This window comes from Vitis riparia, chromosome 15, assembly GCF_004353265.1.
Source record: "Vitis riparia cultivar Riparia Gloire de Montpellier isolate 1030 chromosome 15, EGFV_Vit.rip_1.0, whole genome shotgun sequence".
Lineage (NCBI taxonomy): Eukaryota > Viridiplantae > Streptophyta > Magnoliopsida > Vitales > Vitaceae > Vitis > Vitis riparia.
Window position 1 is genome coordinate 9,654,504 of NC_048445.1, and position 26,077 is coordinate 9,680,580.

Genomic DNA, 26,077 nt, shown 5'->3' on the forward strand with positions numbered 1-26,077 from the left:
AATTAACAATTATATTTTAATAATATTTTTTAAAAATAACATTCAAAAAAAAAAAAAGGCAGAATCGTTAAAGAGGGAGGGAGGGTTGGGGCATTTCCTTGGTGGGAATCTCAATTCATAAAGTGGAACTTTCAATTTAATTAACTTCTTATTTTTGTATCTTTGTCTTGAAAGATATATAACATTAAGAGGAAATTTTTTAATTAAATTTAAAATATAAATATTTAATTAACAAAAAAGGGATAATTCTCAATTCTCAAAAATAATATTGACCCTTTTTGGAATATAATATTATTTGGACATAAATATTTTTGTGTATTTTTTCTTTAACATTAATTATATTTTTATTTGTTTTTTGGTTTTTAACTTCCCTCTATTTTTCCGATCATCTCTTGGAATCATGGTGGATATATTAAAACTATCAACCTAGACCTCTCAAACATCTTATTACTTCGGTTTTTATCTTTCCTTTTTATGTACAAAAATTGATAAAAAATATTTTTATATAAAAAATAAAAGTGATATTATTTTACTAATTACTAGGAATTATCTTATTCATTTTAATAAAATATCTTACATATCTATAGGGATTATATATCTTTCCTTCTGCTTTTTTTTCCTTCCCTTCATACACACCCACGTACAAAATAATAATAATAATAATAATAATAATAATAATAATAATAACAATAACAATAATTTGATTTAAAGGGATAAAACTATCCTAAATTTATAAATTTAATTTTGAACTTGAAAAATCACTTTATTTTTTACATCAATATTCTTGATTATTTTATTCTAACTTTTGCTAAATTCATATTTAGAAATTTGAGTTTTTTTAAATTTGCTCTCCATGAAAAATAAGATTTTTCGGCTATCTTTTGAAATACCCAAGAATTTGGTTGTTTTATTAACCAATTTTCTCACCTCAAATCATAAAGGGAACTATCGATACAATTTTTTTTTATATAGTACAAGAGTTTGATCTTCGTTTTCACAAAGAAAAATAAGAAAATTTGAAAAAAGGAAAAATATATGTTTGTTTCGTATTAAAAAAAACGTGGTATTCTTGGGAGAAAAAAATATTTATAAAAAAGTAATATTGACAATTTTCTTGATAATTTTAAAACTTTGAAGTTCACAACTTGTACCCAACTCTCCAACCGTTCTAATCAAATAATAAGAAACATCATTTTTCTTGTAAAGAGTGACAATTAATTATTACTCACAGCTAGCTAGATGTTTGGCCATTGATTAGAGGCTCAAAATGCTACATAAAATACAAGCTCTGGGCAATACCCACCTACCTCCACTATAATAAAGCGTACAAATGACCATCAAACTACAATAAGATTAATTGCCTTAATTCTACTGCCATTGGGCAAGGCCACCATCATTTTTCCACCTTAGTTAATGCCACTTAAACCCTACTTCAATACATCTGTTCTACACTCATTGACCAACTTCTCCATCAGTTTCCTTCTCTTTCATCTCATTCCACATCTGCAGTAAACACCTTATAGCAAAAGGCGCAGCTGCTGCAGCTAAGATGTATCGAAACTTCACCAAATCATCAGGCGTAACAGCGAATATGGCCGAAGCATAAGTCACAACCATTGAGGCCGTGGCAAGCATTATCTCGAAATGGAAAGGAAACCTATACGTTAGAGATATCAGAATCAGAATGGACGTAGACAGAGCCACTGTGTTTGAGATCAAGAAAATGTAGAATTCTCTTGTTTGATTGGAGTAGATTGCCCTTCCTACTCTATGCCCATTTTCATTATCCTGCCAAACTCCCCCAGGAGGGTTGACGCTGCTTGAAAGGTGACGGCCGCAATCAGCCCCGTAACTATCAAGAGGACGTTGCGGGCATCACCCGGAGACTCTCTGCCTTCGTCATACTGGAAGTATCTGAACCAGCTCTTCCTATTGTTTTTAGACCTCTCAGCCATTAATGGTTTTTTGTGAAGCAACGAGGCTTGAATCCTGAGATCGAAGACTTGCTCCACAGTACTGGGTTTTATAGGGAAAGAGCTTTGAATGAGTCTTTGTGTAACTCTTTATTATTTTTCAACGCAGTAAGAGAAGGGAAGGAAAAGGAAGGAGGAAGGAACAAGTCATTGCGACGACTGTACCGTGGTCTCTGGGGAGCAATGGAAAAATAGAGATGGATGGTAGGGGTTTGGGTTTGGTGGCCTAGTGGGGAACTTTTCACAATAGTACGGTAATTTAAAAAAAATTATTATTAAATTATTATAGCAGAAGAAGTTATTATAAATGTATGATAATTTTTGCCATATAGGAGAGAGGAGAGAGATGCAACGATAAAAATTTTTTTTAACCAAAGAAATGATTTCCCATAAAAAAAAAATTAATATGAAATCCAAATTAATTTAAAAAAAACATTCAAAAGGGAAATTGTCTCTTGAAGAGACGATTTTCCCATTTAAAAAAAAAAAAAAATTCAAAAGAGAAATCGTCTTTTCAAGAGATGATTTTCCTTTGAAATTTTTTAAAAAAAATTAATATTATAAAAAATAATTTTAAAAAATCCCAAATTAAAAGAAAAAATTAATATTACAAAAAAATTGGAATCTAATTTAAAAAAAAAAATCAAAAGGAAATCGTCTCTTGAAGAGACGATTTCCCTTTGAAATTTTTTTATAATTAATATTATAAAAAATAATTGTTTTTTTTAAAAAAAAAATCCCAAATTAAAAGAAAAAATTAATATTACAAAAAAAAAATAGAAATCCAACTAATTTAAAAAAAAAATTCAAAGGGAAATTGTCTTGAAGAGACGATTTCCCTTTGAATTTTTTTTTTTTAAAAAAGAAATCACAAATTAAAAGAAAAAATTAATATTACAAAAAATTTGGAAACTATTTTTTTTAAAAAAGAAATCACAAATTAAAAGAAAAATTAATATTACAAAAAAAATTAAAATTAAAAAGGGAAATCGTCTCCAAGAGACGATTTCCCTTTGAATTTTTTTTAATTAGTATTATAAAAAATAATTTTTTTAAAAAATCCCAAATTAAAAGAAAAAAATAATATTACAAAAAAATTGGAAATCCAACTAATATTTTTAAAAAATAAAAATTCAAAAGGGAAATCGTCTCTTCAAGAGACGATTTCCCTTTGAATTTTTTTTTAAAATTAATATTATAAAAAAGGATTTTTAAAAAAAAAACAAAATCCCAAATTAATATTACAAAAAAAATTGGAAACTAATTTTTTTTAAAAAAATTTCAAAGAGAAATCGTCTCTTGAAGAGACGATTTTCCCATTAAAAAAAAATAAAAATTCAAAAGGGAAATCGTCTCTTCAAGAGATGATTTCCCTTTGAAATTTTTATTTATTTTTAAATTAATATTATAAAAAATAAATTTTTTTTAAAAAAAATCCCAAATTAAAAGAAAAAATTAATATTACAAAAAATTGAAAATCCAAACTAATTAAAAAAAAATCAAGGAAATAGAGGCGATTTTCCCATTTAAAAAAAAAATAAAAATTCCCAGTCAAAGAAATTAACATTATAAAAAATCCCAAATTAAAAAAAAAATATTAAAAATCCAAACTAATTTTTTAAAAAAATATTCAAACTACACTTACCAATTCCAATTGAAATTTGAAATTTGAAATTTGAAATTCAAATTTTAACCGATTATCCTATACACTATACTATCACCTATTTATGTACTTACACTATTACCTATTCATGTACTTATCCTATACACTATACTCTTACCTATTCCATACTTATTCATGTGTTGTCATATCCTTCCATTTAATACTCCAATTTACTACACTCCACCAATTCCAACTTTTCATACACTATAAATTACCTTCTTCCTTCTCATTTTCGCCTTCAAACTCTTTCTTTCTAATTTTCACCCAAACTTCTTCACTCACGTTTTGTCCATCTTCCCCACTTGAAAATTTTTCACCTTTCATCTTTGTTAGAATTTGAGCATATCTTATCTCATTTCTTTTCTTGGACACTCACGTTATTGCTTATAAGGTAATATTTTTGCTTTATTTGTATTTGAAGTTATTTTATGATGTATAGTTTTATTATTATATCAGTTTTTAATTTTATTTGAATTATGTAATATTTGTTTGAATAATATTTATTGGATAAATTTATTTGGATTATGTAATATTTGTTTGAATAATATTTATCGGAAATTGTTATTTTAAATGGATTAAATCATTAAAAAAATAATAAAAGATATATTATTTTATTCGTAGTTAATATTTTTGCCTTTATTTCATATTTATTGTGTAATGCATGATATATATTAGATATTTGTTGTTACATATATGCATAAATAAACAATTACTAAAACCTTTAATATATATTCTTTTTGTAGTTGGAGAGATGAATTTCGTACTACTTCGATGCCTATGCATGTGCTATCCCAGTATAGATATCTAGTTGATCAACTTATGCCAGAGCAGGTGATAAATTCATTATTTTGAATAATTTTTTTAAACGATTTATAATGAAATTATTATTAAATAATGTGAGTTATATTTCAAATTTAATTGCAGATTATATGGGAGCCATATACTGATGATGTCATCTCTGCACTCCCAGATTATTGTACTATTGCCTTTGACTTGTGGTTGACTATTTCACCCCTTATCTGTTTCCACATAGTGGAGTGGCATAGACCTGATCGTGTTTTGAGGCAATTTGGGCTAGTACAGCATATTCCCGAGCAATGCGATACAGAATTGGGCTTACATAGATATGATTTAAGGGGTTGACATGATTTTGATTGGATGAGTACTCATCACCACTGTATTCAAAGGTGGGAGGCTAGGTACGATCATCTTGCTAGAGCTGTCAGCATATACTTCGTATGGGTATAACCATCCATATATGGTGTGGTATCGTTCGATCACTCGCCTTTTTCTAACTCCACATGGATCTTCATGGGAGATAGTGGTAATTATAACGTCTTTTTATTTATTACTATATTTTCTTCTTATTATAAAAACATCTAACTTTTTATTCATAATTCTTCCAAAACCGCAGTTTGCAACAAATACATTTATGGACTGATCCAGATACACTGAATATCGGTCATCGTGATGCAATTCATCAATTATGTGCACCACTTTAGAGGCTATACACGAGGCTGGTCGGTTAGTTATTCCCCCTAATGTTGTTGATACGAAGAGACAATCATCGGATGAGGAGGTTGGGATAAGAGATGGTGGGGTACAAACTAGAGGTGGTGGGGTGCGGACTAGGGGTGGTGGGGTTTGAAGTAGAGGTGGTGGGGTACGAACTAGACGTTTAGAGATCCACGAGGCCGATGGGTTTCTTATTCCCCCTAATGTCGTTGATACGGAGAGACAATCATCATATGAGGAGGTTGGGATGACAAATATTGGGGTACGGACCAGAGGTGGTGGGGTGCGGACTAGAGGTGGTGGGGTACATCCTACAAGTGATGGTGTATAGACTAGAAGTGGAGGTGTACGAACACGTGGAGGCCATATTTCTGATGATCCACACTTCCATATCGATGATGCATCTATACATTTTCCACCATAAACTCTACAACATTCTTCCTTCAATTTTTCTACACCACTTGACCAGTCACTGCCTTATTCATCAGTTCCATCCATTGCTGAGGGGGTGATACAGGAAGATGCTGGGACATCATTCATGCAGGAGATATTGCATTCTTATATTGATGGGCCTTCTTCTCATATACCTATGTCGTTTAGTATCGATGTATCATTTACTCCACCTACAGCACCACTCATTGCTTTGTCACCACAATCATTAGGACATCTATTTAGAGATGATGTGGCGACACAAATGCAATAATTTTCGTTACCACTTGTTGAACATCAGCGAGAGGCACAGGTGCAAGATGAAGGACGTGGATGAGGAAGAGGTCGAGGACGAGGACGAAGACGAGGAAATGGAGCAACATTAGATGGTCCCTCAGATCAATCCGAGTTGGAAAGATGTCACCAACGGCCACAACGAAGAAGGAAGCCTCCTTCATGTGGCACACATTGATGACTTTTATATCTTTTATCGAACATAAATTGATGATACATGTTTTTTGGTTGATTCTTCATTTATTTATATTGATGATGCATACTAACTTTTATTGGTTGTTAGTTTATTAATGACGTATGTTAATTTATCATCTACTACTTTTAAAGTTGTCATATAGTAATATTGAATTTTAATATTTTTGTTTTGTTGGTATTCATGGTTGATATTTTGTTACTTATTACAATGTTTGTTGAGTTATTAGTTTATATATATGGACTACATATTAGTTTTTTTTATTCATAATAGTGGTTGTTTTTATCATTATTTGAATTAATATTTGATTGAACATATAATACCAGTTATGGTTGATATATATATATATATATATATATATACATATATATATATTATATATATATATATATATTCTTTGTTGATGGTTCATATGAATAAGGTTATTAGTTTTTTTGCATTCACGACAATAATTGCATTTCTATCATGGTTGATATTATATTATTTGTTGGGCTATTTGTTGATTTTTAAACATTTACATAAATAATGTTATTGGTTTTTTATAAAATATTATTTTATTTTTTTTACATTTAAATGTTCCTTATATAGTGAAATTTGAAATAATATTTTTTATTTAAAAATTTATATAATAAAATTAATTTAAAAATTATATAAAAAAAATAAGATGATTTATTTATAAATAATTATTTAATAAATTAATAAAATTTTTTTTTTATAAAATCATTTTTCACATAAACAAAAAAAATAGATAAATATTATTTATCTTATAAATAAAAACCAATATGAAACTAAATTAATTTTATTAGTTGTAATTAATTGAAATAATTTAAAAAAAATTGAAGATTAAGAACAATTAACATTATTTAACGTAGATTTTTTTTATATTTTATTCATTTTATAGTGAAATTTGAACTTAAAGATTAATATTTTTCATCTTAAAATTTAGACAATAAAATTAATTTAAAATTTTAAACAAAACAAAATTATTTATTTTGTAATTAATTATTTAATAAATTAATAAAAAAATTATTTTTCTAGACTCATTTATTCACATAAATTGATAATAGTTTTTTTTTAATTGCAAAGTGCAAAAAAATAATAATAGATAAATATTATTTATCTTATATTAAATATTATTTATCATTTCCAATTGGGAATTTTTTCTTTTTTAAGGGAATTCTCTTTCGGATTTTTTTTAATTTATTTATTTTTTATTTTGGCAAATCATTTCCGATTTTTTGGGATTTTTTTTATTTTTATTTTTAATGGTCAAGAGACAATTTCCCTTTGGGATTTTTTTTTTTGTTTTTTAATTTGGGATTTTTTAAAAAAAAATTATTTTGAAGAGACGATTTCCCTTGGGGATTTTTTTTTTTTTTTTAATTTCAGATTTTTAAATTTTTTTTTTTAAAAAAAATATTAATTTTTTTTAATGAGAAATCGTCACTTGAAGAGATGATTTCTCTTGGGGATTTTTTTTTTTTAAATTTCTGGATTTTTTTTAAAATTTATTTTTAAAAAATATTAATTTTTTTTAAATGGAAAATTATCTCTTGAAAAGACGATTTCCCTTGGGGATTTTTTTATTTTATTTTTTTAATTTGGGATTTTTTTAAAAATATTAATTTTTTTTAATGGGAAATCGTCTCTTCAAGACGATTTACCTTGGGGATTTTTTTTTTAATTTGGGATTTTTTTAAAAAAATTTATTTTTAAAGAGACGATTTCCCTTTGGGATTTTTTATTTTTTATTTTTTATTTCGGATTTTTTTTTTAAATTTATTTTTTAAAAATATTAATTTTTTTTTAATGGAAAGTCGTCTCTTCAAGAGACGATTTCCCTTGGAGATTTTTTTTTTTAATTTGGGATTTTTTTTAATGGGAAATCGTCTCGGATTTTTTTTTTATTTGGGATTTAAAAAAAAAAAATTTTGTAATATTAATTTTTTTTAATGTTAAATCGTCTCTTCAAAAGACGATTTCCTTTGAGATTTTTTTTTTAATTTGGGATTTTTTTAAAAAAAAAATTAATTTTTTTTAATGGGAAAATCGTCTCTTGAAGAGACCATTTCCCTTTTGAATTTATTTATTTATTTTATTTCCAAGGGAAATCGTCTCTTAAAGAGACCATTTCCATTTAAAAAAATTTTAAAAATCGTCTTTTCAAAAGACGATTTTCGGTTAACCGAACCCTCTCTCCTACATGGCAAAAATTACCATACATTTGGAATTACTTTTTTTTCTATGATAATTTAAGAATAATTTTTTTTTAATCACCATACTCTTATCAAAAGTCCACCTAGTGGGTCTCTGAGTTAATTTTATTTTTTGCGTGGTAAGTTGGTAACAACCATTTATTATTTAATGGAGACTCTTTTGTTTTTGTTTTTTTTTTTTTTTTTATAGTATGAGGAGGCATTAATGGCTAGACTGGGTGTTTGCCAGGAATATTTTTCAGCAATTTAATGCTAATAAAGGTTGTATTGAAAGTTTTCACGGGATTGATGGGTTACTTTCATCTTTCATTTTTCTTTTTCAATTTTTTATATTATTTATTTTATAAAACAAAAAATTTTGATTAAAAAAATTTTAAAATTGTAATTAAAAAAGAATCTAAAAAATATTAATAAAATATAAGATAAAATAAAAAGAATATATGTATCATTTAATATCACATTTAATATATGCTAAAATGTTTTTACATATTTTACACCTATTTTTATTTTTAAATTTTAACTATTTTTAATTATCCTATTGTGGACCCCGCATTTCGGCTCAATGCGTTTCCCACTCGATGGCGAGCTCGATTTTTATTTTAAAAAAATTGATTTTATTTGATTAAGAAAATTGAAGTCGCCACTTATTTTTGTTTTATTTTTAAAAGGGTAAACAAAATAAGAAAGAAAAACCCTAAGTGTGATTCCTTAATTTGGAAAAGACGGTCTGCGAAAAACCGGATCAGGTCCGGGGGTCAGGTTACTTATCGGGAAGGTACGGTGAAGACCGTAGCACCCCTTTAAGTCCCTAAAGTCGGGTCTCTACTAATAAAATGAAGCAATCATGGCAATGGACGAGTAAAACAGTGAGTACCCGGAATAAATCATACACACGTGAGAATCAAGATATGCTTAGACAATTATCAGAGTGAAAGTAGGTACGTACTTGGGCAACGAGCCACCGTGTGCTATCAAAAGAGAGGTTAGTGCACAATTAAGGAATAATAGCATACATGTCAGAGAGCAGGATATATAAATCATGTATGATAACCAAGTCAATCAATCAATTATAAAGTCACTTATGTGGGGCCCCCACCAAAGCCCGTTTATTTTTGCATGAATTAATTCCATAAACTCCATTATTTGGAATCACGGGATTGAATCTATGCTTATTTTAAAACATTTTAAAAAACAGAAGAGTTGTGAAAATTGCTTGCCAGAAAGAAAGATGACAGCAAAATTTTATTGGAAATGGGACTCTTGGGTGATCTTAAAAATTCTAAGGATGAAAGATAGGATGCTTTGAAATGGTTTAAAAAAAAGAAGTTATAAAACGAGGATCCGGACATGTTTGACGGGGGAAGTTGAATAGCCCCCCTCTCCCATCCGGCGTCAGGCGTCAGATGTGAGACACCCAAAGAAGGTGGGACTTCGGCTAGACGGAAATTCCAGATGTGAGACAATCCGGATAAGGTGGGAATGGAGGCGGACAGAATTCCAGATGTGAGACATCCGATAAGGTGGGAATGGAGGCGGACGGAATTCCGGATATGAGACATCCGGAGAAGGTGGGACTTCGGCCGGACGGAAATTCCGGATGTGAGACATCCGGAGAAGGTGGGACTTCGGCCAGACGGAAATTCCAGATGTGAGACATCCAGATAAGGGGGGATGTTGGCAGGCAAAATTCCGGATGTGAGACATCCGGAAAAATGAGGGGACTGTCGGCCGGACAGAATTCTTCCTCGAGTGGAATGTTAATGGGTATGTGAAGGAGTGAAGGATAGCATGCGCCCGCGAGACTCCATGTAAGTGAGGGAGTAGGGTGGAGAATGAATGAGAGGAAAATGGGTGTAGTGGAGGATGCTTGATTCCTGCAAGTTTGAGTGGGGAAATAGGTATGACGACCTAGAAAGAGAGGTGGATAGATGAACTATGGGTATGGTGGATGAGAAAAAAACATGGGGATGAGATGACAACCCGCTTGCATGAGAATAGAGATAGAGGTCATGCAGAATGAAGACATGTGCATGGACATAAACACAATGGGCAGGCCACCAGCAGATGTGCCTCCACGTCCAGCCGACGAATATGTCTGGTAGTATGCAACCTTGGGTATTTGCTGACTGTGAAAGCTTGGAGAAAACTGAAAGGGTCTGTTCTCATCATCACTGAAAACCCAGATTCTAGCCACAAGGAGGCCATGGCTTGAAGCATCACGGAAAGCAGCTGAGACTTTGGAGCCTTGAGTCTGATAACAATGGAAAATATACAAAAAAAAAAAAAAACAAAAACAAATGGTCATACCTTGAAATTTCCCTTCTCAGCTCTGTGTCCTGGACTTTTCCCAGCAACTCTATGCTCCCCTGTTCCTAGCCTCATCCTCTAGTTCAACCAATACGCTTTCCCTAAAAAAAAACCCTTAGAAAAAAAACTCTCGTCTCTCTAATGCTGTCCCCCTCTAGCCCTCTTCCTTCTTTTCTCTTCTCCTTTCTATTCACCGGTCAGCAAGCATGGCTTGCCCAACCACTCTCCCTGCTACTGCACGCCTGCTGCAGCCGACATCGAGCCCTCAACTTCCTGGCTGCTTGTCCCATCTGGCCGGGATTCATGGTCAGAGAGGGAGGGGGGGGGCTCACACCTCAAAAGAATCACCCAACTCCACTCTAACAGCCCAAAAGCTCTTCTGAATATCCTCCAACAAGTGTCGCCTCTTGATAGCTCCTCAAAAAGCAATATCTGATTCCATAGCAGCCAATTAAAAGACGCCACGTGGTCTCCTGGGGTTGCAACACTTGGCAAAACAAGTTGCATGAAAGTGCATGAAACCGAGTCCCAAAATGGGGGTCTACACCTATCCTATTATTTTTTTATCAATCAAACATGACCTTTTAAAGTTTAAGGCTTGATCGTATTTGGAGAATAAGGTTAAAACTATCTTTCAAGAACGAAGAAAAAGAAAAAAAAAATCTTAATGTTATTGAATTTCTTTCTAATCTTCAAGTTATTTTTTATTGTTTTTTAAGTGACTTCTTCATCATCATCATGTGTGATTCCCTTATTTAATAAAGGATCATAAATTATATAGGTAGGTAGGGATGGCAACGGGACGGGTTTTTTCGGGTACTCGCCCCGTCCCGTCCCTAATGGGACGAGGTTTAAATTTAATAAATGGGTTTGGGATAGGTATATGATTTTTTTTTTTTTTAAACCCGGGGCGAGTTCGGGTATTATCCCATCCCATCCCACCCCGCCCCGATTACATATAAATTTAATTTTACTATTTTTAATATATAGATAATAATAATAATAAATTAATAAAATAAGTTATAAAAAATATAATAATTTTATTATTTATAAAATATATTTATTTTAATGTAATTAAAAAATTTTAAAGTAATTTTTTTTAAAAAAAAAAAAAAAAAAAGCTAAACGGGGTAGGGCGGGTATGGGAAATTCCCATACCCGCCGCCCCGCCCAGTCCCATTTAATTTTTTAAGTTGGACAAGGATGAGAATTGTTTTTAATAAACGGGGTGGGGTTGGGGTGGGGTTGGGATGGGGGCGACCCGTCCCGAACCCGCCCCGTTGCCATTCCTAATGGGATTAATTCTGTTGGCAACCGGTTGGTATTGAACCTTTGAAGAATTATATTTTTAAAATTGTCTTGTCATGTGTCTTAACCTTATTGACTTAAAAAGGTGAGTATGGTATTGAAAAGTAAATTTTGGTACCATAGCATGACCGATATTAATAATAGATGATTTGTATAAGTAGGTATAGATATTAATAATATCGGTCATGCTATGGTACCAAAATTTACTTTTAAATACCATACTCACCTTTTTAAGTCAATAAGGTTAAGACACATGGCAAGACAATTTAAAAAATATAATTCTTCAAGGGTTCAATACCAATTGGTTGCCAATGGAATTAATCTCATGCACCATCAACAAAAAAAATATTAAAATTAAAATTTTTAAATAATTTAGAGAGTACAAAAAATGTGAGAAGGGTACGAGAAATGTGAAGAACTTCACATTTCTTATACCTTTCTCACATTCTTCATACCCATTGCAATTTTTAAATATTTTAATCTTTAAATTTTTTTCAAACATCATTTACTTCGATTTTAAGTGTAATTAGTGTTTTCACCCAATATTATTGTGAAATGATGTGAAAAAAAACTTTAAAATTTAAATTTAAAAAAATTAGAGGGTACAAAAAATGTGAGAAATGTACTATGAATGTAAAGAAGGTACAAGGAATGTGAAGAGGGCACGAGAAATGTGAGAACAAGAAATGAAAAAAAAATAAAATTCTAGTACTCTCCTCACATTCTTCGTACCCTCACCAATTTTTGAATATTTTAATGTGTTAATTTATTTAAACATTATTTACTTCAATTTCAAGTGTAATTAGTTTTTTTACACAATATTATCATCAAGTGAATTGAAAAAAAAAATTAAATATAAAAAAATTTAGAGGGTACAAAAAATTTGAGGGTATCAATAATGTGAAGAGGGTATGAGAAATGTGAGGGTACAAGAAATGAATAAAAAATTTCTCATACCCTCCTCACATTCTTCGTACCGTACTAATTTCTTGATATTTTAATCTTTTTATTTTTTTCAAACATTATTTGCTTCAATTTCAAGTCTATTTAGTCTTTTTACACAATATTATCGTCAAGTGAAGTGAAAAAAAAAATTAAAAATTAAAAATTCTTCGTACGTACTCATGGGCTTAGGCAATCTATTTGAGGTTGCAATGCATTACCTCCTAATTGGAGGAATGGTTGGTCTTGGTCATTGGGATAAGTTTCCTATGGTGAACGAACTAATGTATAAGGTTATATATTAGACAGAACATATGGTGAATCATGACATTGGTTATCAAGTAGTCATAATTCACTAAGTTACTATACTATATGGATTCTCAACCTTGAGATAATATGAGGTTGCTGCTAAAGTCATTAAGCTTTGACCTATGGGTAAGACCCTAAAATGGTCATATATTCCCTATGGATTAGGTCATCTACAGATGACGCCTAATGACTAAAAGCATCGTGATATCTTATGGGATTGGGATAGTGTGTCCTCTTGGGTAATCTTAAGGACATGTAATCATAAAATTTATGGCCACAATAATTCCTCAACTAGAATTTAAAATATACTTTTTTGAACTAGAGTATATCAATTGATCACATAATAAGAAGGTCAATAACTCAAGGATGGGAGAGGTAATCTTGAGAGGTTAATAACATATATCTTATTAGATTATGAATACTAGTTCATGGGGAGTCTAGATGCAGTGGACAGAAGGTCATGGACACAAGTTCTTTCTCATTATAAAATACATATAATATTGGAGTGTAGTTGACTCTTTATAGTTGGATGTTGAGTTAAATTTGGAATTAGATTATAAGGGAATCACTATTTTTCTATGGGTCTTAGTAGTCCTCATTCAAGCTCTAGATTCATGGTGGCATGATTTTAAGGGTATTTTTGGGTTTCTAATTTATAAGTGTGCATAATGGAATTTTCATAAAAATGCAAAATTGCATTGGATCATATGAATGGTCTTTCTGGATTAGGTTAATTAATTATTTGGAGCTCAAAATGAATAATTAATTAATTATGATCCAAGTGGGTTAGATTAAGTGACCCAAGCCCAAGTTAGGCTCAAGTCACTTAAGCCCACATAGAAGTCTGTATAAACTCTCTTAGGGGTTTAAGGCTTCAATCTTTCACTATTTTTTTAGAGATCTAGAGAGAAACCCTAGTCTCCTCGTCTAGAGAAAAGACCACTCTTCTCTTGTACCAAGATCCGTGAAAAAAGTTATCATGTGGAAGATTGTTGGTCTTTGAGATTTACGACAGCTATAAAGTTTCTTCATTAGATTATATTTGATTTAAGAACATCCAAATCAGATGTATGATATCTAAACTCTCTATATCTATGTTTTTAATGGTTTTTATTATCATATTTTTCTATTGCATTAGATCTAGAGAGCCTTAATACTAGTAGCATGCACCCTAAGTGGTCCAAGACTAGGAATGGAGGGATCTAGGGATTCCCAACAAAACCTGTCTCCACACCACTTCATATAAGTATGTCACCCTCTATTCATGCCAGTTGCTCTTTTGATCTAACTGAATATTGTATCATCATTGGAAGTTTGTAGTACTTGTATCTTAAGTATCCTGACATAGCATTTACAATAAACAAACACTCTTAGTACATATATCAACCCATTATAAAACATTAGGCTTTTACCAAGCGCTTCTTTTGTTATCTATGTGCTACTTTTGATTATGGCATTTTACTTTAGCGGGACTCTCCAGTGGCACTACATGCTTTCTCATAAGCCGATTGGGCAAACAATAAAGATGATTTCTCGTCCATTAGTACTTACATTGTGTATCTTGGACCCAATCATTCACTCTACTGCATTAACATTCAAAAACCTACTAACTCAATATGTATTCCAAATTTCCAGGATGCCTTTAGGCTTAAAATAGACGGTTCTCAACACTACTAAAAACAAGATTGAATTGGGAAGGCCATGAATGATGTTGACTTTTACATGAATAAAAAGACTATATGGGCATCAAGAATAAACTTCACCCATGGAGGGATTGGAATCAGAATATTGTTTCCAGTATTACAACTCCCCATAGCTCCCTCTAAACTCTGTTTAATTCATTCTCGCCGCTGCGATTATCCGGAAAGACAATGTGTTTTTCATATGGTTGCTCCTGCACAAAACCAGGGGAAAAAAAAAAAGAATAAATTAGGACTGAATAGAAACTTGAGGATAAAAAAAAAAAGGACGTAATTAAGTCTATCTTCATACCTCCATTGTCAACCTGGCCCACACCTGCAGTAGGAATCTTATTATGAAAGGTGCAGCGGCAGCAAACAAGATGTATCGAAACTTGACCAATTCATCCTGGGTAACGGCGAATACAGAAGAAGCATAAGTCACAACCATTGAGGTTGTGGCAAGAATTACTTCAAAGTGGAAAGGAAATTTATGTGTTAGAGATATAACAAGAAGAATGGACGTGGAGAAAGCCACCGTGTTTGAGATCAAGAAAACATAGAATTCTTTTGTTTGATAAGAATATATCGCCCTTCCTGGCCTATGCCCATCTTTATCATCCTGCCATACTCCTCCAGGAGGGGTGACACCCGCCTGAAAGGTGACGGCCGCGATCAGCCCCGCCACAATTAACAGAACGTTGCGCGCATCCGCCGGGGACTCCTTCCCTTCATCATACTGGAAGTACCTGAACCAGCTCTTCCTAGTCATATTTTCAGGCCTCTTGGATGTTTCCTTGTGAAGCCTTTCTTCTTCAACACTAGGTTTAATAAGGAAAGAGCTTTGAATGGGTCAATGAGTTACCACTTACCATATATCATTTGTAAAAGCAGTCAATTCCAATATAAAAGAGAAGGGAAGGTAGTAGGAATGAGCCATATAATATGACTTCTGTGGCGGCATTCCCACAAAAAATAGAACATTGGGTTTGGTGAGCTTTAGAATAAGGTTCTAGTTGTGGGTTTTGCAGGGATGTGGTCCATGGCTCCATGGCTCCATTTACTTTTAAAAATGTTTGGTGGACTACTGAACTTTCCAAGTTGGAACCATGAATCTATGATTGATCATGGCGGTTTCCTTCAACAAGGCCAAAAGGTCAATTTCATCCTACTCAAGAAAAAAATTGTCTGCAAAGAGTTGGAAAAGACGTGTACAACAGGGAGAGTGTGATTCTTAAGTTGGATGATTGCCTAAGCAGTCATTATACTGATAGTGATGCAAAAGAATTTTAAAATATTTAACAAACAAATTAATAATAATAACAATTTTGATTAACATTGCAGGCAAAGTAGAAAAATCCTATAAAAGAAAAAATAAAAATAAAAATAAAAAAACAATATGTTAATGAGTTTGACAATATTTTTATACAAAGTGTTTTTAGTGAAAATATTTTTATAAAAATCATCTATGAAGTACTTTTTCAAAAGTGATTTTTCAAATTTTAAAAAGTTTTCTTAAATTTTTGGCAAACATTTATTTTTTTATTTTTAAAATACTTTTTAAATTAAAAATATTTTTTAAAGTCATTGTCAACCAAACTCTAAATCACTAAAAGAAAAAAATATCTAAACTTGGGAAAACCAAAGCATTTTTCATCTTAGAAATGAGCATTATTTTTGGATAGTAATTGTTATTGAATATGGGCATCATTTTGTTCATAAAATTAATTAGTTTTAAATGGGAGAAATAAAATCTTTTATATTTTCCAACATCACAAACCCAAGTCAGAAAGGAAATGAAAAAGGATAAATCTAAGGAGAAAGATTAATAAGTTATCAATTTTTTTTAATAATTTTGTTTAGGGTGGAGACAAGTTGAATCTCTTTATCATCACGTGATTCAATAAAATATTTTGGATTTATATTAAATTAGTAGGTGCATATATCAATTAAGTTAATCTTATTTTGATTAGGTCAATTTGAAAAAACAATTGGGATTGGCTTGAAATAGTTTATTACATTGATATCTATGAAATCAAACATCAATAAATCATTTCACCCAATGTTTGTCTGGGAAATAAAATTTCTCAATGAGTCATTACACAATAGTTTACTGCATGTACTTATGTATTGTTGGGTCTACCAACAATCCAAAATATAAAAGGCAAATAATTTTGAATAAAATAAATACAAGTAAAATTACACATTTTGATCTGAAAATCATTCCATAAGTAAATATATGTAATTAAATTTATACAATTTACATGACAAATCATTAAATTTTGTCCAAAAGAAAAACTGAAAAAACTTTTCAAAAAAAAAAAAATTAATTTTCATCTACTGGTATCTTAAAAGACAAACAGACTAGTCATTTCTCACGAGGTTGGTCTCAATTATTGTGTGTGCTAGTGACAATATTTTGTCCTACTAGTGGCCCACTAGTAGATTAGGACAAACACAGTGACAGTAAGTTCATACAACTTGGAGACGGCTTGGAAAGGTCTACAATGGTTTCTGCCAGCGCCCACAGGCTCTAAATTTCTACCATGACACGTCGGCTGTTGGTTGACTCGACTTGATCAAAGATATAATATTGCCTATAAAGATGGCAAATGATTTGGCTAATCCTTTGATCCATGATGCAATCACTGGCCTTGACTTTGATGGGAATCTCTTCCTACTGTAAATAGGAATGGATGATAATGGAATGCGTGTATGATAGGTTAGCTGCTAGATCATTAGTAGTCAGAATTTGCTAATTAAGTACTTTTAAATTTTAATTTGGTTTAGGAAATATTTATTAATTGCAGTGGTTGGTTCTGATTTTTTTAAAGAATTTTCAAAACTAGTTTTGGAAATAAGAGGATGAGGCAATGAATTTATTTATTTTATTTTTTTCAAGAACATATTTAATAATATAATTGAATAATTGTTTTAAAAAAAACTGAAATGGATAGAATTTGTTTGATTGTGATAGTCAACAACAATACAAACAGGTTTTCTACGTAGTGTATTTTTTTTAAAATTTATAATATAAAAAATTATTCTAAAATTATAGTATTTTCAATTTCTAGTAAAATTTGTTTTTTATTTTTAAAAGATAAGTTTAATGTAAAAGTGAACTCGTTTTTGAAAAAATGAGTTCAATATAAAAAAATTTAAGCTTTTAAAAAAACGAATTTAATATAAAAAGTGAACTCATCTTTTAAAAGATGAGTTTAGTATAAGAAGTAAATTCGTCTGTTCAAAAAGGTAAGTTTAACGTAAAAATAAAAATAAATAAATAAAAGTGATGAAAAATGTCATATTTTTTTTAAAAAATTAATAATTATATTTTAATAATATTTTTTAAAAAGAACATGCAGAAAAAAAAAAAAAAAAAGACAGAAATTTTTTAATTAAATTTAAAATATAAATATTTAATTAACAAAAAAAGGGATAATTGACCCTTTTTGGAATATAATATTATTTGGACATAAATATTTTTGTGTATTTTTTTCTTTAAATTAATTATATTTTAATTTGTTTTTTTGGTTTTTAACTTCCCTCTATTTTTCTAATCATCTCTTGGAATCATAGTGGATATATTAAAACTATCGACCTAGACCTCTCAAACATCTTATTACTTCAGTTTTTATCTTTCCTTTTTATGTACAAAATTTTTAAAAAAATTGATAAAAATTTTTTATATAAAAAAAAAGTGATATTATTTTACTAATTACTAAGAATTGTTTTATTCATTTTAATCAAATATCTTATATATCTCTAGGGATTATATATCAATTTGAGATGTGGCGGAGATGATCACTATCCCTTCTGCTTTTTTTTTCTTTCTCCCCTTCATACACACACAAACAAAAATGATAATAATAATAATTTGATTTAAAGGGATAAAATTATCCTAAATTTATAAATTTAATTTCAAACTTGAAAAATAACTTTATTTTTTACATAAATATTCTCTATTATTTTATTATAACTTTTGCTAAATTCATATTTAGAATTTTGAGTTTTTTTAAATTTTCTCTCCATGAAAAATAAGGTTTTTCGGTTATCTTTTAAAATACTTAAGAATTTGATTGTTTTATTAACCAATTTTCTCATCTCAAGTCATAAAGGGAACTACCAATACAATTTTATTTTTTTCATAATTAAAACAAGAGTTTGATCTTCGTTTTAATGAAGAAAAATAAGAAAATTTTCAAAAAAATGACTTCTTATTTTTTTAGAAAGAAAAATATATGTTTGTTTTGTATTCAACAAGATTTGAAGGGAAAAAAAAAAAAAAAAAACGTGGTATTCTTGGAAAAAAAAAATATTTATAAAAAAATAATAGTGACAATTTTTTGATAATTTTAAAACTTTGAAGTTCACAACTTGTACCCAACTCTCCAACCGTTCTAATCAAATAATAAAGAAACACATCATTTTTCTTGTAAAAAGTGACAATTAATTATTGCTCACATTTGCTTTGACAGCTAGCTAGATGCTTGGCCATTGATTAGAGGCTCAAAATGCTACATAAAATACAAGCTATGGGCAATACCCACCTACCTCCACTATAATATAGCGTACAAATGAACTGAAAACAGATCATCAAACTACAATAAGATTAATTGCCTTAATTCTACTGCCATTGGGCAAGGCCACCATCATTTTTCCACCTTAGTTAATACCACTTAAACCCTACTTCAATGCATCTGTTCTACACTACTTGACCAACTTCTCCATCAGTTACCTTCTCTTTCATCTCATTCCACATATGCAGTAAACACCTTATAGCAAAAGGTGCAGCTGCTGCAGCCAAGATGTATCGAAACTTCACCAAATCATCAAGCGTAACAGCGAACATGGCCGAAGCATAAGCAGGGTTCAAAATCTCGGTCGATACCGGTACGACTCATTCGAGTTGTATCCGCCTCGACCATGGCCGGTATCAAACCGATATTCGAGTTTGATATTTTGTCAGCTTGTGAATAAACTCGGTTGAATTGAAGATAAATGAATAGTCTCAGAGTGAATCCCATGGAAAGGTTGAGACAACTCCAAGATCATGTTGAGACTAAGCTATTTGGGTAATTGGTAATGGAAAAAAAAAGGTAATATTGGAGTAGAAATGGTGGAGAAGATGAGAGGATCAAAACCCATAAAAATAAAAAATACAGATTACAGAGAGTTAGAACCCTACATCTTAGAGTCACCGGTGAGGTCGAAGAAGCACGCGTGCTTGTTTGGATCCCCCAAGTTCTCGTCGGAGATGGAACTGAGTGACATGAGAAGGAGGCAGAGTCTCCAAACTCCGGCACCGTTGTTATCAATGGAGAACGACAGTGAGATGGTTGATGGAAGTGGGAGAAAAAAGAAATGGGCCTACGGAGGAGCTGGTTGAGAGGATAAATGGGTATATTGAAAGAGAAATAGGTGTTTGATCGATCAATGATGGTTATGGGTATTTAAGAGAGATGAGGATTTAGGTTTTAAATAATATATATTTGTTTTTTAAGTAGATAATGAGTATTTAGTGGGGATTTAGGTTTTAAATAATTTGATGAAAATTATAATGATAAAAAATGAATAATGAATATTAGACTTATATCAAATAAATAAGAAATGAATATTTATATAAAAATTAAAATTAATGAATATATTTTATAAGAAAAAATATATTTATTTTTTTAAAGATGAATCATGGTTTTATTTTTTAATAATTAAAAGCATTTTTAAAATTCAAAATATTTAATTTAAAAAAAATTATAATAAAAAATTTACTTTTTATTATTTTCATCTTTAATAAGAAATATTTATTATCAAGTGATTAAATTAAAATATTTTTAGAGATTTTTAATATTATTATAAATCATCCCAAAAGTATGCTTTTATTATAATTTGAATAATTTTAATATAATACAAGTTTATTTTATCAATTTTTCACTCTACATATTTATATTTAATTTTTTAATAATTTTCATATTTTTAAAAATTATTTTGAGCTCTTAAATTAGAATTTTTTGCATATCACCCGATACCGATCCGAGATACCGAGTCTGATATGCCTCAGGGCCTCCCAAGTCAATGACCGATACCGTAACTTTGAACTATGCATAAGTCACAACCATTGAGGCCGTGGCAAGCATTATCTCGAAATGGAAAGGAAACCTATACGTTAGAGATATAAGAATCAGAATGGATGTAGACAGAGCCACTGTGTTTGAGATCAAGAAAATGTAGAATTCTCTTGTTTGATTGGAGTAGATTCCCCTTCCTGCGCTATGCTCATTTTCATTATCCTGCCAAACTCCCCCAAGAGGGTTGACGCCTGCTTGAAAGGTGACGGCCGCAATCAGCCCCGCAACTATCAAGAGGACGTTGCGGGCATCGTCAGGAGACTCTCTGCCTTCGTCATACTGGAAGTATCTGAACCAGCTTTTCCTATTGTTTTTAGACCTCTCAGCCATTAATGGTTTTTTGTGAAGCAACGAGGCTTGAATCCTGAGAAGGCTTGCTCCACAATACTGGGTTTTATAGGGAAAGAGCTTTGAATGAGTCTTTGTGTAATTTTTTATTATTTTTCAACGCAGTAAGAGAATGGAAGGAAAAGGAAGGACGATTGCGACGACTGTACCGTGGTCTCTGGATTCTAATAAAGGTTGTATTGAAAGTTTTCACGGGATTGATGGATTACTTTCATCTTTCATTTTTCTTTTTCAATTTTTTATATTATTTATTTTATAAAACCAAAAATTTTGATTAAAAAATTTTAAAAATTGTAATTAAAAAGAATCTAAAAAATATTAATAAAATATAAGATAAAATAAAAAGAATATATGTATCATTTAATATCACATTTAATATATGCAAAAATGTTTTTACATATTTTACACCTATTTTTATTTTTAAATTTTAATTATTTTTAATTATCCTATCCTATTATTTCCTATCAATTAAACATGATCTTAAGGTTTAAGGCTTAATCATATTTTGAGAATAAGGTTAAAGCTATTTTTCAAGAACCACGGAAAAAAAAAATAAGATAAGAAATTTCTTAATTATATTGAATTTCTTTACCAAACTTCAAGTTATTTATGACTGTTTTCAAGTAACATCTTCATCATTATAATGTGTGATCCCCTTATTTAATAAAGGATCATAAATTATATAGGTAGGGAGATAATAATGGGTATAAATGCTTTGAATAAGTAGGTATAGATATTAATAATATCATGGTTCAAAGTCGCGGTATCGGTCACTAACTTGGAGGGTCCCAAGGTGTATCGGCTTGGTATTGGATGATACGTAAAATAAGCTAATTAAAAAATTCAAAAAATTATAAAAATATTATGTAAATCATTAGAAAAATATATACAATTAAATAAGCTCAAAAAAATAATAAGATAAAATTGTCTCACATTTAACATTATTTAAATAGTTATAAAAGTATTCACTCAAAGTTATTTATGATAATGTTAATAAAAGAAAATTATTTTATTTCAAATCTAATAACATTTTTACTAACAGACATACAATACAATAATCAATTCCATGTTGAATGATGAGGGGGTTCAAAATCATCATCATCAGTCCTATGATAAGTATACAAATCGGGATAGTAATTTCCATAGTGAGGATATGGTTAAAAGAGTTGTTCATAACTCAAATATGTTAGCTAAGATGATTGGCTTAATGATCCATAATCAGGAAAATATGGTTTTGAAGGCTGTTCAAGAACACCATATTGATAGTATCCAAAACCTCGATAAGCAATGCTACTACTATTAGAAAATTGATCATATCCATAGGAATCACTAGCTCGTGTTCCAGTATTTGAATATTCCTCTGGATGCATCATTGGAAATTGATCAAAATCATTTCTACTAAAAGTATTGGAAGAGCTATCATGGTCTCTAAAGATGCGATATGATCTATCATCTATTCCTTTGAAATACAACCTTGATCCTATACCCAAATTCCGTAAGTGTTCATCAATATGGTGATAATTTGATCTATGATAATCATGCCCACTAGATTAATCATCATCGTTGGGAAATGTAGTTAGTTTTTCTAAATGCTTTCATTGTTCCCATATCCCTAGTCGATATCCATGATCTGTATCTTGTGTGGCATAAGAATTTTCATCTCCTTGTGCCCATGACATGTCAAGATCTACTTGACTAACATAATCGCTCCCAGCACTACCATCTCCTCCAGTATCCTCACCAATGCCACCAATTCCTCTATTCCCCCCACTAGTGCCACCACCCCGCCTATTGCCCATATTGTCACCATTATCACTACTAGAACTTGAAAAAATTATTCTAGGAGCCTTACCTTTATGACGGGAATCAATATCTCTTTCTTGTGTAACATTACTTGTACGCCTACTAACTCTACGATTTGTGGCACCATCATCTTCATGAATTATTTCTCTATCTTCTTCATTAGGGAGAAGACCTTTATCCAACCAATCCAAATTATCAGATGATAAAATAGGTTTCTCTCTTTCTCATATCCACTCATCTAATATATCATCATCATTAAAGATATGATTCAGATCAATTGGATTGTATAAATCTTCATTGTTTCACTCTTGCATCAAATTCTTAACTCGAAGTCGCATATTGTAGTACACATAAACTAACTTATGCAACTTTTTCACTATCAAACGGTTGCGCAACTTTGTGTGAATCAATGACCATGTGCTCCAATTTCTTTCACAACTTGATGAAGAACAAGTTTGGCTTAAAATTTTAACAGCAATCTTTTGTAGATGTGGACCTTTATCACCATAGTTGTTCCACTATTCAATTATAATAAAGAAAATGCATACTTATTAATCACTATGATATATTTAACAAAAAATGATGATAATTTCTTATTTGTAATAGACATAAATGTATTGAGTACCTAGAAAAGATTGACTTATTGTTTTCTTTGTAAGTGCACTTCCAAATTCTCCTTGGCCATCAAAAAATAATTTTACCTACATCATTAACATTTTTTTTTATTAATGCACATTACATAAACAAAATGTATTATATAAAGGTCACAAACTATTATTATACCTCGTTAATAGCTTTTGCTTGTCTATCCAAATCTAGCTCTAATATCTTGATAACCTCCTTTAATCCAATTTTAATTTCCAGATGGTTGAAGAAATACTTTGAATATTGGAACATTGGATTTAAAAATATGCTGCCATAAGTTAAATAATGATCAGTTTATAATAATTTGTACTTAAAAAATAATAAAAAATATATAAAGAATTTTTTTATTACTTGCAGCATGAAAATGTCTGTGCAATTGACTTTCTCACCTTCTATCAATGACTTCCCAATACTTTTCTCATTGCTTGACCGATACCTTGATAGCCAATTTAGTTTTATCCATTGTTTCATAAATGATTGATAGTGTGAGCTTTTTATCTTGATCAACCAATTTCAATACTTGACAAGAGGTTCCATGATGGTTTGAACTTCCTTTACCTTCTTCCAAAATTGATCAATTAAGATAAGGTTGGATACCTTATCTCTTAGACTTTTTCTACTCCTATCTTTATTGAATTCATGTCACTCATTTGTCGTGCACATTCTCTTCAAATCAACCTCATAACATATAAGACTCTCAAGTGAAATGAATTCAATGGCAAAACTGGTTATTCCTGGCCTTAACAGATCTCTATTCTTAGTGAACACTTTCATCAAATTCACTACTTTCAAGCTATTATACTGTGATCATCTTTGCTTGATCTAATGTCTCCTTAATCTGCTTCATGCTTGCAATATCTTCAAGCATTAAATCAATACAATGGGTTGTATAAGGAGACCAAAACAAATGTTTCTATTTCTCCATCAACAACATACCGACTGCTTTAAAACTCGCCTCATTATCAATGACTACTTGAACACCATTGTCTTCCACAAGCTCCTTTACAACTTTATCCATAAGGGAAAAGATGTAGTCTGTTGTCTTTAGGTATGTTGGTAGTGCCAACTGAAGAATGGTATATCATACTTCTATCATAATAAATCATGAAATTGATAATAGGATTTCTAGTCCTAGAACTCCAACCATCACACATGATTGTGCACCCATATATAGGTCATTTAGCCTTCAATGTTGTTATATATACCTCAACTCTTGCACCTCCTCTTCCAAATATGTATTTCCAATTTGGTATCTCATGGGACCCTTGATGCCTAGACCTGCTTCTACTATGGTATCAATCATTGATTGATAGTAAGGTCCACTGTTAGCTGCATTAAAGGGTATTGCATTAAAGAGAAAAAGTTTAGAAATAACTTTACCCACTTTCTTCACTTCTTTAGTAGAAAACAAGTCTTTTATTGATTTCTACTTTGATGGGAACATGTAAGGATCAATTCCTTTTGGAGGTATGCTAGCTCCTTCTCATATACTGAAGCTATGTTTCGGTCTGTGCTTAATCCTAACATTAGAAGATTGTGAGGAACTAGCACCCTTCTAATGCTCTTGTCTACCTTCTTCAAAAATTCAACGACTTTCTTTCATTGCTTATTTCATTTGTCTTCATTTAAAATCAACCATAGCAACTTCCTCAATTTCATCATCAGAATCACCCTCATCAATTTCATAGAAATTTTATTTATTTAATGAACTCAAAAGTCATTCTTTCTTTTCTTTAATTGTACTTTTTCTTTTGAAGTATCAGACATATGTTGTCTAACACCATGTGACACTTCTACCGATACACGTGGACATCCTTCCACTTGTTCAAATATATGTGCAATGTGTTACTTTAATCTTGTTATACCATCATGTATAACTTTCCCACAATATTTACACTTCGTGGTTCTTCTACTACCACCAACAAGTTCTGCATGCTCACAACTAATATCATGTTTTGAAGCCATTTTGAAATTTTAACATAACCATGTATAAAAGGGAAACAACTTACTTTTCAAATTAAATCTATATAAACACATTTATATAAGAATTATAATATTCAATTTTCCACTCACTTATTTGTTTCATATTGTTACCATATAAAAATAAATTCTACTAAAAAAACAATAAACACGATCTCACCTAAGTTCACCATATTTTATTTTCCACTTATTTATATGTTTTTTAATTAAAATAAATAATATTTAAATAAATGAATAATTTTATAAAACAAAATTCTTTTAAAAAAGTTTGTTTTGATAATTATTGATTTCCCATTATAATTTAATTGTAGAGTATTATAAAATAGAAAATCTACATGATATAATGAA

At 30.4% G+C, this 26,077-nt stretch overlaps 2 protein-coding genes across 3 annotated transcripts; both read right to left on the reverse strand.

Moving 5' to 3' along the window:
• Window positions 1-1,326: 1,326 nt before the first annotated feature.
• LOC117931943 lies at window positions 1,327-21,283 on the reverse strand. The gene is made up of 2 exons (XM_034853011.1): window positions 20,942-21,283; window positions 1,327-1,614 (listed from the first exon to the last, which is right to left on the reverse strand). Exons 1-2 carry the CDS (start codon window positions 21,281-21,283, stop codon window positions 1,453-1,455), a joined length of 504 nt encoding a protein of 167 aa, XP_034708902.1. The 3' UTR covers window positions 1,327-1,452.
• LOC117931724 lies at window positions 14,656-15,642 on the reverse strand. Of its 2 annotated transcripts, XM_034852765.1 has the most exons (3): window positions 15,367-15,642; window positions 15,142-15,237; window positions 14,656-15,043 (listed from the first exon to the last, which is right to left on the reverse strand). In XM_034852765.1, the coding sequence occupies exons 1-3, from the start codon at window positions 15,598-15,600 to the stop codon at window positions 14,972-14,974; spliced, it is 402 nt and encodes a 133-aa protein (XP_034708656.1). In that variant the 5' UTR covers window positions 15,601-15,642; the 3' UTR covers window positions 14,656-14,971. The 2 variants fall into 2 exon arrangements, with proteins under 2 accessions (XP_034708656.1, XP_034708655.1); XM_034852764.1 differs by having other exon boundaries at window positions 15,142-15,642.
• Window positions 21,284-26,077: the final 4,794 nt, after the last annotated feature.